The sequence below is a fragment of the Passer montanus genome, unplaced genomic scaffold (genome assembly GCF_014805655.1).
Source record: "Passer montanus isolate IOZ18808 unplaced genomic scaffold, ASM1480565v1 scaffold11, whole genome shotgun sequence".
Taxonomy (NCBI): Eukaryota; Metazoa; Chordata; class Aves; order Passeriformes; family Passeridae; genus Passer; species Passer montanus.
Window position 1 is genome coordinate 22,110,889 of NW_024357613.1, and position 16,419 is coordinate 22,127,307.

The 16,419-nt window shown below is 39.2% G+C and overlaps 1 protein-coding gene across 3 annotated transcripts in view; it reads right to left on the reverse strand.

The window, feature by feature from the left end:
- The window catches only part of PRIM2 (DNA primase subunit 2), a 92,392-nt gene extending 78,098 nt beyond the window's left edge, over positions 1 to 14,294 (reverse strand). The window contains exons 1-5 of one of the 3 annotated variants that reach the window (XM_039730539.1): positions 14,098 to 14,294; positions 13,308 to 13,411; positions 12,915 to 12,994; positions 7,292 to 7,412; positions 4,685 to 4,797 (exon numbers count right to left, since the gene is read on the reverse strand). In XM_039730539.1, coding sequence (XP_039586473.1) covers positions 4,789 to 4,797; positions 7,292 to 7,412; positions 12,915 to 12,994; positions 13,308 to 13,411; positions 14,098 to 14,251 — 468 coding nt within the window. In that variant the 5' untranslated portion in view covers positions 14,252 to 14,294 and the 3' untranslated portion in view covers positions 4,685 to 4,788. Of the gene's footprint in view, positions 1 to 4,684; positions 4,798 to 7,291; positions 7,413 to 12,914; positions 12,995 to 13,307; positions 13,412 to 14,097 lie in introns of those variants that run through there. The other 2 variants (XM_039730519.1, XM_039730529.1) reach the window with 2 other exon arrangements.
- Positions 14,295 to 16,419: the final 2,125 nt, after the last annotated feature.

Below are 16,419 nucleotides of genomic sequence, written 5' to 3' on the forward strand. Positions count from 1 at the left end.
TTTATCACAGTGCACAGACCTCTGGGGCATAAAAAAAGCAGATGTCATATTGTGTCAAACACCCTCAAAGTCATCAGAATATACTTTCACATGCAAAGGACCAAACAGTTCCAAACAGTTCCAGTCTTCTATAACCTGGGTTTAAAACCCATTGGAAAAGACCTGTGTGGAAGAATTTAACTCAAAATAGAAGAAAGATGTCTTAAGCCAAGTTCCACAACCAAAGTAAAATTTAATACTTAGCTTATATTAAAACGGAGCAGATCACATACTAAAATGCCATGAGGCTGGGGGCACTGCAAGAGCTCTAGAGAACGGGATCAGAGAAGAAAAACCTGATCTAAAATTGAAGGCTGTAAAAATAGCAAAGGACACTCACAGAAATGACAAAACACCACACAGAGAAAGGCTTAAAGAAGAAGCAAGAAAGTAAAATGACAGATAGAAGGTAAATACAAAGAGAAGGAAAAAACAAACTAACAGTAAAAAAAGACCTTCCTTTCTCAACTAGTGGAGAGAACAATAAGAATTATGTTAGGTTTGACATTATTTTTTAAAAGTTAAAAGGAAAGTAAAGCAGCAGAACGATGATCACCCCTGTGAGACTTGAATATACAGATGCAGGGAACTTTGCAAGCAAAGCTGTGACATTTTCATGGACAAGGCAAATGGAACTACTGTTATCTTCAAAATGCCACTGAAAGTGTTGAAGGAAAAAAAAAAACCCACCCAAACAAAAATAAAACCCCACACACTTTGAAAGTAACCACAGAACATTTTGTCCACTTATTTTCATGGACAAGGCAAATGGAATTATCTTTATCTTCAAAATGCCGTTGAAAGTGTTGAAGGAAAAAAAAAAACCACCTAAACAAAAATAAAACCCCACACACTTTGAAAGTAACCACAGAACATTTTGTCCACTTGAGCAGAAGACACCCTAAGACCATCCCCAGGAAGAAAAAGTGTGACTGGTTAAGGTGAACAGGCTTTTTGGCAAGTTTTTACAAGAACCAAGTGGAATGGACCCAGAAGTTCATTAGATGTTCTAAATCAGCACAAGATGTATCACAGACCTACAGCTGCAGATGCTGAAAGGGCAGATCTTCCATTTGATTGTCTAAGAACAAGTGGCAGGTCTTGGAGACTTAAAATTATTCAAGGCAAAATGGACAAAAGGCTGAAACTCAGATTGAGGGCTTCAAAGGAGATATTTCTGACCATGTCAAGAACAGCTTTGTAGTTGAAGTCCAAGTATCAGTTACCTGTAAAACCATTAATTTTATATAATTTCTTCATACCCTAAATACCTTATTTTGAGATTAAAATATTTTCTTCAATTACTATAATATTTAAAATATACACAAATTTCCCTTTAAATATCTTTAAATCTGTTAGTGCCTTTTACTGCCAGGCATCATTGATGTAATTACTCATTTTTAGTAAGATTTTAATACTTTAATCTCCTAAACTGATGTAAATCTCAACTGCACACCTGTGTTTGCATATTCTCTTTGGTGGGCTCTGTCACCTGAAATGTCATCACTTACTCCTCTTGAGTACTGCTTAAGGAGTTCTGAGGCTCTCTATGTGACTGATTTTGCACACAGACTATTTAATATGCCTTGAATGCTGAAAATTACATGCCATACATAAAAAGCTTCCGTATTTATCTGGATGATGAGAGTACTGTCCCTTAAACAACTTTATCTTTCCTTTTTTTAATATTTAAGACATAGAAGAGACTAAAAACATTCTGAAATACCTTCAGAACCATTCCATTATTCTCCCTTTACTGTGATAGAAAACCAATCAATACATCAGGGGAAAATACTCTTAAAGCACAGATTTATTCTTGCTTTCCTTTTACCCTCATCCTTTGTCGACATTTTATTCAGTATCATGCACTATACCTCTCACTCATGTTAACATAAATTGGTAGGTATAAACAATATTTCAGAGTGCTGTAAAATTTTAAGCACCCAGGCAATGTTCCACTTGGCTGGGCAGCACCAGTCCAGACATCTTCCACACTTTGCCGGAGAACAGACTGGCCAAAGCTGCTACTACAAGTGATTAAAATGCAATCTACATGTTAGTAGTTAAAAAAAGTATCTCAAATACAAACTCAAATCAAGGTTCTTTTTTTTTCCCAGAAATCCAGGTCCCAGAGGCTTCTTACAGAATACTAAAGATGGACTAACTTAATCCAGTGCCAGCTTTGCAAAAACTTTCCAAGGAAGAAACTTTCCAAGAAAAAAATCAAATCTCCATTATTTATATTAAACATAGAGAGGCTTATTTTCACAAACATTGCAAACATTTTGAATTGTAACAATCCTATGCATGTTCATTCATTTTCATCACACTGAAGTCATCATGTTTAGCTTGTAAAAACTTTCCAAAGAAGAACTTACATAACCTTCAAATTTCCATGATTTATATTAAACATAGAGAGGCTTATTTTCACAAACATTGCAAACATTTTGAATTGTAACAATCCTATGCATGTTCATTCATTTTCATCACACTGAAGTCATCATGTTTAGCTTGATTATCGTGAAGATTACAGCCTTCCTTTTTCAAGTGAAGGGCATCTTTATAATCAGGTAAAACTCCCCAGAGCAGGCATTTACTAACTGTAATAAACACTGTACCACTTATTTTGCTCCATCAGCAATACAAATGTCAGTCCCTAGACATAAGTAATCCTATCAAAAAATTAAAACATTAGTTTTCCTTACATTCCATTTCTATTTTTAATTACAGAAAGCTCTTGCTCTTTGATTAAAAATTTCTTTAACCATGACATGAGAACTACTATTATATCAAACTCTCTACAGCTGACTATCACATAAAAAAAGCTTTGGAAATCTGGTATTTTTTTCTTCTAGTTGTTAACAATTTCATTCTTTCCAAAATTTGCTAAATAAGACCGTTTTGTTAAGTATTCAAAGACCCTAAATACGGAAAGATCCTAACAACTTCATAAGTATTATTCACAAGTGGGATTGAAGATTTCTTTATTCTTTAAAGTAATAATTCTCAAACCACAATTCAAAAAATCTCAGAAATTAGTCTGCAAAATCCCTGCAAAACAAATATGCACGTATCACTTTCTCATGCATGTAAGCAAATAAGAAAAGGTGAGAGATGACAGTTATTGAATTCGCAATTTTAGGTTCACTTTGTTGGTGCTGTAAAAGACGACAACTGTGACAAAACTGTACAAGACAATCCATTTATTCCTCCTCCCCACTACTGAAAGAGTTGACTCTTTTAGTAAATACTGAGAATCACTTCTTACAGTGGTTCTTAGAATTGTTAATATTGCTATGCCAGACTACACCATGATCAAGCTTTAGCAACTGTGACCTTTATCAGATTACAGTTCTGAAACCAGAATCAGTATCTAGAAAATGCAAGGCACCTCTCTTCTGGTTAAACAAATTTAACTACAAGTTTCTTAGTGCATCATAAGCAATTGAAAAATAGAAATAGAATTTTCTATCCACTTACCCATATAGAAAACAGATTGTAACATCAGAACTTGCTTCCTTTTTCTGAAAACTCTTCTAATCTTTTTTTCTAACAGGTAGAGCACAAAGTTTGATTTCCATCTTGTTTTATGCATAAGGCATGAAAACATTGTAACTTCTAACAGGGAAGCATGAGGAGAATAGTTCATCCTAATTTCCTTTTCAAAGGAAGTGTCTCCTTTTACAAATAGAACACTGAGAAAAATAATACTGCTTTTAAAGTGGCCTTGCTTTTGTAGTGGCCTCTACATAGCTTCATAGCATTTAGACCTGTTTCAAATACATATGGAATTCATCAGTAATATTCAAATGTTTTATACATGATAGTGCATGGAAGGATTAGTTTTGCCTAAATTCCCATGAGAATTGGAAGCAGGGGGTGAAAGCAGAAGCAGGGAAGTAGATTTTCAATGAAATAATGCTTTTTTGCCTCAACAGGAGTAAGAAAGTAATACCTTCTTAATCATTTTGACATACTGAAGGCACATGCAGTAGCACGGAATCAAGCCATACTCCCAGCTATTTCCAGCAACCTGCAAACATTAATTTATTCTTACAAGCCCAAATGCTGAAACTGTGACAGGAGAATATGAGCTGGGGGAATAAGCAACAAAAATACAGCTCACAAACACACCTTTCACTGAAAGGTCTGTTGAACCAGAGCATGGCATTTCTAATAGTCTCTCAAGGACACAGGAAAGCCTCTGTTACTCTTAACACTTCAAAAATCCTATTTTACCAACATGCACTGACACCAGATATTTCAGTCCAGCAACACATAATGTACATCAGCCACATACCTCAGAATATTTAAGCTATTCTAATAAGCAGTATTTTAAGAGAAAGGCTTTAATTTTTATTCACTCAAGTTTACAATGAGAGCTACAGGCAAAGCTGGAGTTTCCCAACAAAAGAGTTCATATCTGCAGTGCAAAATACTATTAAAATAATTGATGAAGACACTGCAATAGACATTTTCCTTTAATCAACTCAGACAAACAAAACAGTATATAACAGTAGGAACTCTTTTGTAATATCCCTAAATAACCAACAACAGTTGTTTGTCTAAACAGATTTTGCATTTCCAAGGTTTTTCATCAAAAGAAACAGAATGAGTTTAAGTCAAAAGGGAAAAAGTTTTGACTCTAAGTTATAATGACAATACAACAACTGTGGGATGAAAGCATTTGCAGAATTTTGGACAACTTATATTCTGCATTCTCCACAGCATGTACTTAATGGGCAAATATCAAACTGCCTGTTAAAAGAAAATAGGATAATTTACATGTATGTGCCTGTATAAAGTTTAAGTTACAATGAAACTAATTTAATTGCACATAATTTCTTTTAAAATTATAAATAATAAACAATCCAAATATAAATATAAATATAGATATAAATATAAATATCCCTTAACCCACAATTTGTAGCTATGGTATTTAACACCAGCCTCTAATTTTGTGTTATTTAAGCTAAGTCATTGTCTTTGTTATACATCTGTGACTCCAGGAACTCACATAATAAGCACAGACAAGAAGAGTCAAAATGGTTTTTAGCATGCACAAACACTGCATGTCCTCATGGTGGCAGTAATACAGAAAGCTACATTTTTGAGCAATCCATACAGGATTTTCATACTTGGGTTATTGAATTTTAACTATGTCCTCAACTACTTATCATAAGCATTAATTCAATGCAATTATTTTTCACTACCACATAGTTTTCCAGATGCAGTGTTCACAAATGGAACAAGGCACAAAGTCCCCAGGTCACTGTAGTTTGCTGCGGTTTCTATAGCAAGAAGCCACATCTTAAAAGTAGTTAGTAGGTTGTAAAGGTTCTAGAGCAAAGTTTATGAATAAAAGCATTTTTTGACCACAGTTATTTTCATCTGAAGTCAATAATGTGATGAGAACAGACTGCACCTACAATTCACATAAGAATCAAATGTAGCCATTGCTTTTCTTATTACTGAAACATTTAGGGTTAATTATCACACAATTCACCAAGAATACAACATATTTTTAACATCAGTGTTATTGCCCAGATGGCCAGATAAGGCAGATAAGACCTTATCTGAAGAACCCAAACTATGCTCTTATCTGAAGAACACAAACTAGGGAACTGATAAGATGCATCCCACAGTCTTGAGAGACTTGGATGACGTAGTTGCTAAGCCACTCCCTGTGATATTTGAAAAGTCATGGCAGTGAGAAGTCCCAGGTGAAGGGAAAAAGGCAAACATTGTACTCATCCTTAAAAAGCTCACAGAAAACCCTGTGAACTACCAAACAGTCAGCCTCACCTCTGTACCTGGAAAGATCATGGAACAGATCCTCCTAGAAGCTGTGCGAAGGCACACGGATAACAGGAAAGCAATTTGGGACAGCCAGCACGGCCTCATCATGGGCAAGTCCTGCCTGACCAAACTAGCAGCCTTCTGTGATGGAGTGACTACACCAGCAGACAAGGGAGGGGCTGCAAATAACATTTATCTGCATTTCTGTAAAGCTCTGACACAGTCCCCCACAAATCCATCTCTCAAAACTGCAGAGAAATGGATACAATGGATACAATGGGAGAACCATTAGATGCATAAAGAATTGGCTGGACATCTGAATTCAAAGGGTAGCGGACAGTGGTCAACTAAAAGACAGGAAGATTCATCTCTACATGAGGAAGAACTTAATGCTGAGGGCTGCAGACCACTGGAACAGGCTGCCCAGGAAGGTTGTGGAGTTTCCCTCTCTGGAGGCATTCAAAACTCACCTGGTTCCTCTGTAACCTGCTTTAGGTGACTCTGGCAGGGTGATTGGACTGGATGATCTCCAGAGATTCCTTTCAACCCTAACAGTTCTGTGATCCTTCCCCTCTGCTTCACTCTGATGAGACCCCACCTGCAGTGCTGCTTCCAGCTCTGGGGTCCTCAGCACAGGAAGGACATGGATCTGTTAGAATGAGTCCAGGGGAGGGGCACCAAGAAGATCAGAGGGATAGAACACGTCTTATATTAGGAAATGCTGAGAGAATTGGAATCGCTCAGCATGGGAAAGAGAAGGTTTTGGGGTGACCTAATTGTGGCCTCCAGTACTTGATGGGAGCCTACATGAATGAGAGGAACTTTTCACAAGGCTATATGGTCACAGGAGAAAGAGGGATGGATTCAAACTGAAGAAGAGTAGGTTTAGATTAGAAGTAAGTTTAGAGAGAAAAGATTAGAGTAAGTTTAGGAGAAAATTCTTTACTGTAAGGGCAGTGATGTCCTAGAATAGGCTGCCCAGAGGAGTCATGGATGTCCCATTGCTGGAAGTGTTCAAGGCAAGGTTGGATGGGACTCTGAGCAACCTGGTCTACTGGAAAGTGTCCCTAGTTGGAACTAGATGCAACTAGATATTTAACGTCCCTTCCAACCCAAACCATTTTATGACCTATGATCTAATGCATCCAAAATTTTGAGTCAAAAATACTTAACAGCTTTAGTAAACCTTGTTAACTTACCTGTGTAATTACACATTTTTTCAGCTGTGTTTGTAAACTGAAGCAGACTGAACTTCTCTTGTTGTAACACGAAGTTACATGACTTAATCCTCACACACACTATTCCCCAAGTTTAGAAGTCCTGTGTGGTTAGGGTTTTTTTAAAAACCATAACTGCACTTTCTATTTTTTAAACAAGATTGCTAAAACTACCTTAATGAGAATTTAAAAACAACAGACATGTGCAACATAAATACAGAAAGTAACATACTTACAGCTTCAAATGATAAGTTAACATGTTCCAGGAATTTCTGCATTAAACTTTCAGTTAGTTGACTGAAGCGATATCGGAAGAGATCCATTTCTTGTTGAAGAAACCAACGCCTGAGATCCTCACTAAAAAATAATAATAATAATTCTGAATATACATTATGTTTTTGCTTGAAAACTAGACCACAAACCTAGTGAACACAACACTAATGCTGACTTTAGCATGTGACCCACACACACTGAGAAGCTTGGAAGTAAAGGCAGGAAACCTTCAGTAACACATTCAATCAGAAAAGACTTGTGGAGAGACAATAATTTTTACCTGTTTTGGATAAAAATAACTGTAGATAACATTCTCCCTTGCTATTTAAAGTAGAGGTTTTATCTACAACATGGCACAATATTTCTTTATTTTACATTTAACATCACAATTAAAGTGATGAGACAAATATATTTTGAAGGCTACTTCTTTTAATTCTCACTTTTGGTGTATCTCCAGCTGAAGAAATATGCATACATCTCAATAAATGTGAAGAACAGTGCATTCTAATCTAGGCAGCAAACAGCCTGCAAACAGGAAAAATGAAAATATATGGCAATGAAGCTGGGTGAGGAACACAAATTGAACATTGAACTCTTGACAAAAGAGAAAAAGGGGTTTAGGTGAACAAGTAGAAGAACAAACAGGAACACAAGGACAGGAGTCAGAAGATAAAATAAAACAACACTGAAGCCCATCCAAGTACTTTAAGTACTCATGGAACTCTTCACATCTTAGTGCTCAGATTCCCAGGCATCAGCACATTACTCAAAGCTACAGCAAGTAGGTACCAGAGTGACAGTAAAAAAAGCCACCCCACATGTGCAAGCACAGAATGCAGATGATGCTGTATCTCACTACCACAGGGCACTCTCTTAAACTGTCCTCTGAGAGCTACCCTGTGGGCCACTGCCCTGGGAATTCACAGAGCACAGAAATACTGCAGTCATATATATGCTCTCTTTACAATATTTAAACATCTTTTCCCATAGGAAATATGTGAATCACAACAAAGTGTTTGTGGTTTTGTGGACAAAACCTCTGCTTGAAATATGGCTTAAGGAAAAGTAATTATTACATAGAACAGCCAAACAGAAAGGCTGTTAAAGTGCTCTGTAAAATATAATCCTGTGGACAGCCTCAGTGCTTGGGATGTAATAATAATCAGTGCAACTTAAAATGGAAGTTAATGCTGTAATGACTGATCTGTTGCAGTTCTTCTGTGGCCATCTTGGACTGTAGTTAAATCCTGGGATGTGATAATTTTTTTCCATTTTCCTTGATTTACAGCACACTTGTTTTCCTGTGGGGGGGAACCAAACAAAACAACACCACCACACACACATAAAAAACAAACAAACCACAAACATGATTATATATAATTTCTTTGGAGGCCAGGCAGTCTGTTGTTCCTTTCCTTCAGGAAAACAGATCAAAGGCTGTAATCCCACCTATCCACGTAAGTTACCATAACAAGAAAATACTATTTTATCTTTTATACATCCACCTATGTGGATTCTTCCTACAGCTGACAAAATAGCTGACCTCACACTTCTGGATATGTCCAGCAAATACTTTTAAACTGACTTTCCTAGGATCATCATCATTAGGGCATTATACATCACTTCTAAAGCCAAAGCATATTTTATACTCATTATTCACTTGAAGAAAATTGTACACTCTCATCTCAAACTCATACTAAGAAACAACACTTATTATCAAAACCCCATGCTTAACTGAAAAGCAATGTCACTGTCATTAGACAGCTCCAGCAGCAGCTTGGTTAGTTAAGGGAGTAGCAGGTCACTGCAGTGTAGATGTTAAGGATATCTCCTCAATTTTTGCCATTTAACTTTCTGGTGTGCAGATTACTTAGCAGTTTAAACCAGTTCATAGATTCCCAACTTGAAAAATAATAGAAGAAAACAGTCTCTTTCATATAGGGAACAGCACTTGAGGGGCTGGGGTTGGAATAGAAATACTCTCCACTCCAAGGAGGGGTAGGAAAAATCAGCATAATTGTTAGGAAGCATGAACATAAAGTAGTTTAGGGGAGGCATGCAAATGCTTGTAAATCTGGAATTTTAGACTAGTAGCTCCCATTCCACAATTAATACAAGAGTTCCAACAACTTAACAGTGATTTATGAAAACTCCGAGCATGGGTCAGATCACTACTTTTCTAGGCAACTAACACCAATGGATTACTCAGGGTTTAAGTTTTAAAGACTAGACAGCAAGGGGAACATGGGTACAGATAACACATAAGAGGAAATGCTACTCAACATAAAGAGGCAGCTATTTTAGCAGACAAGTCTAATTTATCATCTAGGAAAAAAAATGTCAGGGAGTAGTGAACAGGCCTTGCTAAGTTTGAAATAGAATTTATAGCCTCGTTATGTTACATAGACACAAATCAAACAAAAAAAAAAAAACTTTAAAAAGGCACAAAAGAATGTTTGAAAGTTTCCTGGATAAAAGGAATTCCTGCTGTCAGAACAGAGGTTAAATTTATTTCTTCTGTGTTAAGAAAGTAAAGTGAAAAATATGCTCCTGTGACTTTTAAGGTTCTTCAGAGCTGATCTGCTGAAGTGACAAGAGCTGCAGTAGACAAAAGCAAAAATGCACACTCCCATCCACATACAAATAAAATTATCTTTACATCTGCATCTGCCAAGCAGATGAAACAAAATTATTGTATTTCCTGGTCTTGACAGATCTAAGTGACATTAGAAGAGGCGTGAAAGAAGGGTACGGATGAGACCATTCTCTTGAGACTGTAAATACCCTGTCATATGAAAACAAGCTTTAAAGTCTTGGATTTCAGAAAGCAGAAAAAGAAAAGTCAAGAGATGACGACTACCTTACAAATATAACTGACCAGAATGGTGGAGCTGGCCACTTCAGATCACATAAAAACCAAATCAAAATAATCCAATTTGCAAGTAAGGACTGATAGAAACTAGAAAAGAAGAATTGATATAAACTTTTACCCCTGGATGGCACTGTTGGCCAACTGAAAACTGAAAAAGCACTATCACAGGAAACACTAAACACATGTTCACACAGCTGCCTCAGGAACTGAATTCAACCTAGTTTGCAGTTATGTCTATTCAAGTGCACTTTTTCAATCACTCCTACTTTCTTCTTCAACTTTCTTCAGTTAACCTAATGATTTGTGCCAAGCTTATTTTTCTGACCTAGTATGATAAAAACATAAAGTACAGTATATTCTATTTGCCTCCCAGTTTTATCTTTTGGAAACTTGCCAGCTGTAGATGAGAGAAATATCCCTACAGTAGCTGCTTTTCAAACGAGAATAGAGAACACTGGGTACAGGCTCACTTCATAGTTCTTAGAATGTTATTTTCCATGTAAGCATTAAATTAATCTTTTCAAAGTAAAAGTAGAAAGCCAAAAAGCTGACCAAAAGCTGCTTTATCAAAATGCAGCTAGTACATAAAAATGGGAACACAAAATGGCATCTGGAAGGTGGCTAAACACTGTCCCAGAGCTCTATTCAAAACCCCTCCTCTAAGGATGTTTTTCCTCACAGATTACAAGGCCAGGCTCTTTCCTGCTGATTCTGTGGCCCAAAATAGCTTGTATTCATTTCTGCACAGCAGTTCACCTTCATCAAGCTGCCCATTTCTGCCCTGCCTATAGTGTAATTTTTAAGATACTTCCCTGAAATACTGGGTTTTGTTGCGGTGGATGCTCCAAGTGTGGGGACACGAGGCTTGACTCCATTTTTGTCAGAAGGCTGATTTATTAGGTTATATATTATATTAAAATACTACATTAAAACTATACTAACAGAACAGAAAGAGAGGAAGGATCAGAAGGCTACAAAAGACAAGAATAGAATAGAATAGAATAGAATTTTATTTACTAAGCAAGAACTTCAGTCAAATTCTCACCTTGTTAAGAGCAGAACTTTTATCAACTACCAAGACCCTCAAAGCATCTCACCTCCCAAAAAAAAAAAGCAATGGTCTAATAATAACAAAATGTTCAAAGTAAAGTTTTGGCTTTGTAATTAAGCCAAACTGATTATTCAAAATGCCACTAATACAAACCACTGTTTTCAGGGGCCTTTTAGACCCTAGACTACTTGAGCATACTACCTTTTAGGGGCTTTTGGTAATCTTACAATACACGTAAAGAAAGATAGATATTGTCAAAATCAGCAGGACTAGTATGATTAACAGAGTTTATTAAAATACAACAAACTGGGGCACTAGAAAGAAGTCAATATTACACTTAGGATTCACAATCACAAATTATGCATGTAGAATACAAAGAGATATCAGTTGCAATTCTGTCATTCAATCTTCTCCCTTCTTTCAGCATTTTGAGCTACACTATCAGAGTCACTGCAGTGAAGGCTGGTATTGATCTCCCCACCCACAACCTGTTCCTCCTGGTACATGCATCACGGGTCTAGCAGGCTCATTGACCACACATTGACAAACTGTCTTCAGCACAGCCCAGATGTCTTTTGAAAGGACAACAGGATGGTACATGAATGATCTGGAAAATATCAGGGTGTTTAAAAGTCACCCAGGGCCTGTCATGGTGAGGTTTCATCCACCTGGAGGCAGGCTTTTGAGATCTTTGCTACTTCCTACTCTGATCAGATGCTCTGCAGCAGGAAGCCAAAGCCATTTCAAAGAAAGGCCCCATCTATTCCAGCTCCATATCCCAGCTTAGACCACAATCCCTCCTACTCAGCTTTCCTGTCTGCTTTTGCTCACAAATCTGTATCCATAGGAGTCATGTCAGCTATCACAGCATCATAATATGCATTCTATCACAGTCACTTAATTAAAATGAACTGTATTGCAGCTTTAAGTGCAATTGAATCAACAATTCAACACACTTCATATCTGCCAGTTTTAATTCTAAAAAGACCACAGTGATGAGAACTAAAGAGTTCACTCAAATGTATAATAAGACTACTTGCAAACATGAAGAACTGACAACCTCTAATTTCATCTAAAACCTACAGGGGAAACAAAAGAACATGTTTTACAGGATCAACATTTTGCTTGAAATTTCACATAAAAAAATTGCAGTGCAACCAGCCACAGCAATGAATATAGACAAAAAACAGAGGCAGCAGATGAAACCTCAAACTCAGATGGTATTTTTAGTCAGTCAGAAACAGTGCTCCCTATAAAATAACATAAAGCCTATTTAAATAGTCAGGTCTTTGGTTAGAATGTACAGAAGTTAAACTATGCTCCCAATCACTGCAAATGCCTGACAGTTAATACTGATGTGTGTTCATTTAGTAAAAAGCTAAATTATTTGAGTCAAGAGACTCAAATCAACTGCATGTGTTTCAGAGCCAAAAGTTTGTAAATTTTTTAGTTAGCACAAAATCCAGTTCTTAATTGATGACACAGATCCCTTTTCATCACAGCTTAGATCAGATTCCTAGCAAAAAACCCTCTTTGAGCCTACCTCTCTCTTTAGTAGCCATGGAACTCTAAAGCATCTGTAATGTCTATAATAAAGCACTGCAGTATCTGTATACATTTAAAATTAATAACAAGAGTACAGCATAACCCAAAAAGTACTTACGACTGGCAGTAGGCAAGGCGGAGTATGAAATGAGAGATATGATCTTTTCTTCTTGCCTCATAATCATCCTCAGCCAAAGCCTGTAGAACATACTCTTATTATTTCTGAGAAATAATCTCTCCCAGATTAAAGATTCACAATCAATTTACCATTGCTGTTCAACAGCTATTAATAGTCATCCTTTCGACAATAAATACCAACTTATTGAGGAAGGGGGTTACCCTAAGGGAAGAAAAAGGTCAAAGAAAACCCTCTGAAGAAAAACCCTCTGACAAAATGACAGAACTGCAGTTTTAGAAAGAGTATCTCATAACCTCTACCTTTATTTGTAATTCTTGAATGGTATAAAGAAAATAAAGTGCGAGAGAGTTCTGTGTCTTGATCTTTACTTACTCTGTAGGGAAACTTCAGTTTCCGGAGCTCAGTCTCTAACTTAACTTTGTATGCATCAGAACTTCTTACATAGCTCACACCAAGATTTTCAATTACTTTAAGCACTGGGCAAAAAAAGAAAATGTCCATGTTAGAGACAATATGCTGAAATCAAACCAAATATATGACGGCTTGGGAAAGGCACAAACTGGGGTAAGGCCACAGGAATTGCTTTTAGAGGCATGAGGAGGAAAAGGGAGAGAAATAGGGAGGATAAAGCGTGGCCTGTGAGTCCTGAACAGCTGGCCCAGTTCTGGGATCCATACTGTCAACAAGGAAAGGGAGACAGCTAACTCTGATGGACCAGTCTCAGAACATCGGTTTCAACTCCAATGGAACTCAGATCCCGTTTTCAGGACTTGAGGGGAACCCCTGGCTGCCAGCCACAATGACCTGAAAAGCAATACTGAGACATCAAATATGTCACAGCACCTCTAGAATGTGAAACGTGCTCACAGCACCCCCCCGACCCGTGCAAACCAAAACTACACAATCCCGGGAGCTACAATAAACGCTCATTGTGAAACCTGCCCCAGCTCTCCGGAATGCCCAAAGCAAGGCGTTTTCCATTAACGGGAGCTGCTGGCAGCAGGAGCAGCTCCCGTTTATGTCAGGCGAACACAGCACCCAGGCCTGCCAGGAACACACACAGCCATGACAGGAAGGATCCAGAGCACCGAGGGAGGAAGGAGAAGGGAAAGGGGAGCAGGGGGGACGAGGAAGGGGGCAGGGAGATAGAGACGCTACTCACGCCTCAGGCGGTCGATGGCAAAGCTCTCAAACTCCACCAGGGAGATGCTTTCCGTGGGGGGCTCCAGGTAAAACTGCAGGCTGTGAGGGTACTGCTCCCTCCGGTCTCCAGCCAGCCGCGCATGCCTCTGCCTCGCTCGACTGGAGAACTCCATCTCTCTGGCCCCGGGGCTGCCTCTGGCCCCGGGGCTGCCTCTGGCCCCGACCGCGACCGGAGCCCGCCCGCCCCGCGCCCCGGCTTCCCGCGCTCCGCCGGCCCCGCCCACTTCCGCACAGGGCCGCGCCCCCCGGGCGCCCATTGGCTGCTGCGGCGGGGCGGGGCGGTGCTGGCGGTGCCCACAGCCGGCATGGCGGCCCCGGCACCAGGGGCGGTGGGAGGTTCTGGCAGGTGCCCACAGCTGGCACCGCCGCTTCCGGCACTGGCACATCCTCCACCGTTCTACAGTTTCATAATTGTGTCGCTTTTCCAAGAGAAATGCACGATTTGCTATTTTTGGCGCTGTGTTGGCAATTTTGCCGCAGCTGAGGGTATGTCGTTTTATGTCCCTGCCACAAAATGCTACTTACCGATTTTTCCCTAAAAGTTGCTTAGTGGTCTCGCAGGCAGTTCGGAGCGTAAAAGGGTGGGAAATCAGAACTGGCACACAGTTTGTGCCAGCAAAGTGAGGAAAATCAGTGGTTCAGGCTGCCAAGCGCTGCAGAGCAGCAAAGGACGGTGGCTCGGGGCGGCGGCAGCGCCGTGCCCGCGGGACGCTCCCGGCCGAGCGCGGCTTGAACAAACTCTGCCCTGGAGCTGCGGCCTGCCTCCGCACCAGCCCACAGACTAAACCTGCTGCTGAGCCCGGCTGAGGAGGGGTAATCCACCCTCAAAGCAGGTGGCCGCATCCATTGCCCACAGCGCTCCTGCTAATTCTCTGTGGCGTCTCCTCCTTGGGCTGGGCCAAACCACTGCCACGGCAATACCTGAACGTTTTAGCAGGACAGAAAGTCAAGTTGCACTCTCCAAGACTCCTCTGTAATTTTCTAGAGCAAAATATACTGTTCATATATTTTTATGTATTTATATTTTTGTAATATTTAATACTTAAGCGAAAGCAAGTTCTTAGCTTTATATATATATATATATAAACAATCTGAAGCAACGTTTTTTTCAAATAGCCACTGCCCATCCCACACAGTTTCTTCCCTTCACCACCTGGCTGCAGACTGCTTAGGAATAAGGAGTACATCTGCCAAAATCCTAATATTTGCAAGGAGATGGAGCTTTTGCCTTTGACCCGTGTGTTAATACCCAAGAGGTTTTACAGAGACTGGCAACGCACCGTCCAGAGCAGGTCAGGGAGTTCCATCAGTTCCCGCATTTGCTCGGAGTGCTGTACCCAGCCTGGCCCAGAGGGGGAGAAGTGCGACAATGCTGAGGAGCACGGCAGAATCCAGAGATGCTTTTCATTTTAATTGAACTAAATTTCTACTCATGTTTTAGGGTTTGGCACATAAGCAGCAGAACACCTTTGCAACCATGGTTTGCAGTTTGCTATCCATCGCTAATTCCACTGAGCCACGTGCTGCTGATTTTTGACAGGTCAGCAGCTATGTCTACATATGTTGTTTCCTCTGTTTATTTTTAAGGGTTTTTTCCCTTTCTTGCTGAATATTAATCCCCAAATTGTCTACAAGCAGGTGAAGATCTACCTTGTTTATTTAGGTTTTTTTTTTTTAATTTCAGTTAACTGGTGACACTAACAGCATTGCAAAAAGATTACTTCAACAGAAATTAAGAATCAAAATTAACATCTATATTACTAGACTTAGTTACTATATTACTACACTGAAATAAAATTTACAACTCAAGACTACACCCTTTCACCCAAAAATAATTTTCTTGGGAAAAGAAAATAGACAAGTGAAAATTTTTCACCTTGGGGTAAACCCCTCCCCCCGCTCCCAATTTCAAACTTCCTTACTGGTGCATCTATTGAAACCTACAGATGGTAATATTTCACACTATATTTTGGCTACTTTTTTCTAAATGTATTTTCACGACTTCCACAGTAACATTACCACTGGGGGCTGGTTTTTGAAGTAGTTTTTAAGAGAACTATTGCTGTTGCAACAACCCACCTCACAAGTGTTTTACAACAACAGCCATATGCTCAGCTGTCAAGCTGTCCCCCTCATCCCATGCAAACACAGTCCAAGTCAGCATGCCCCGAACTGTTCTGCTGCTTAATTAATGCACTGTTGGGAGGACAGGGTTAAAAACAGAAGAATGGCAGTGAGGAGGAGGATGAGGACTGGAGATTCACTCAAGTGACATTGCAGC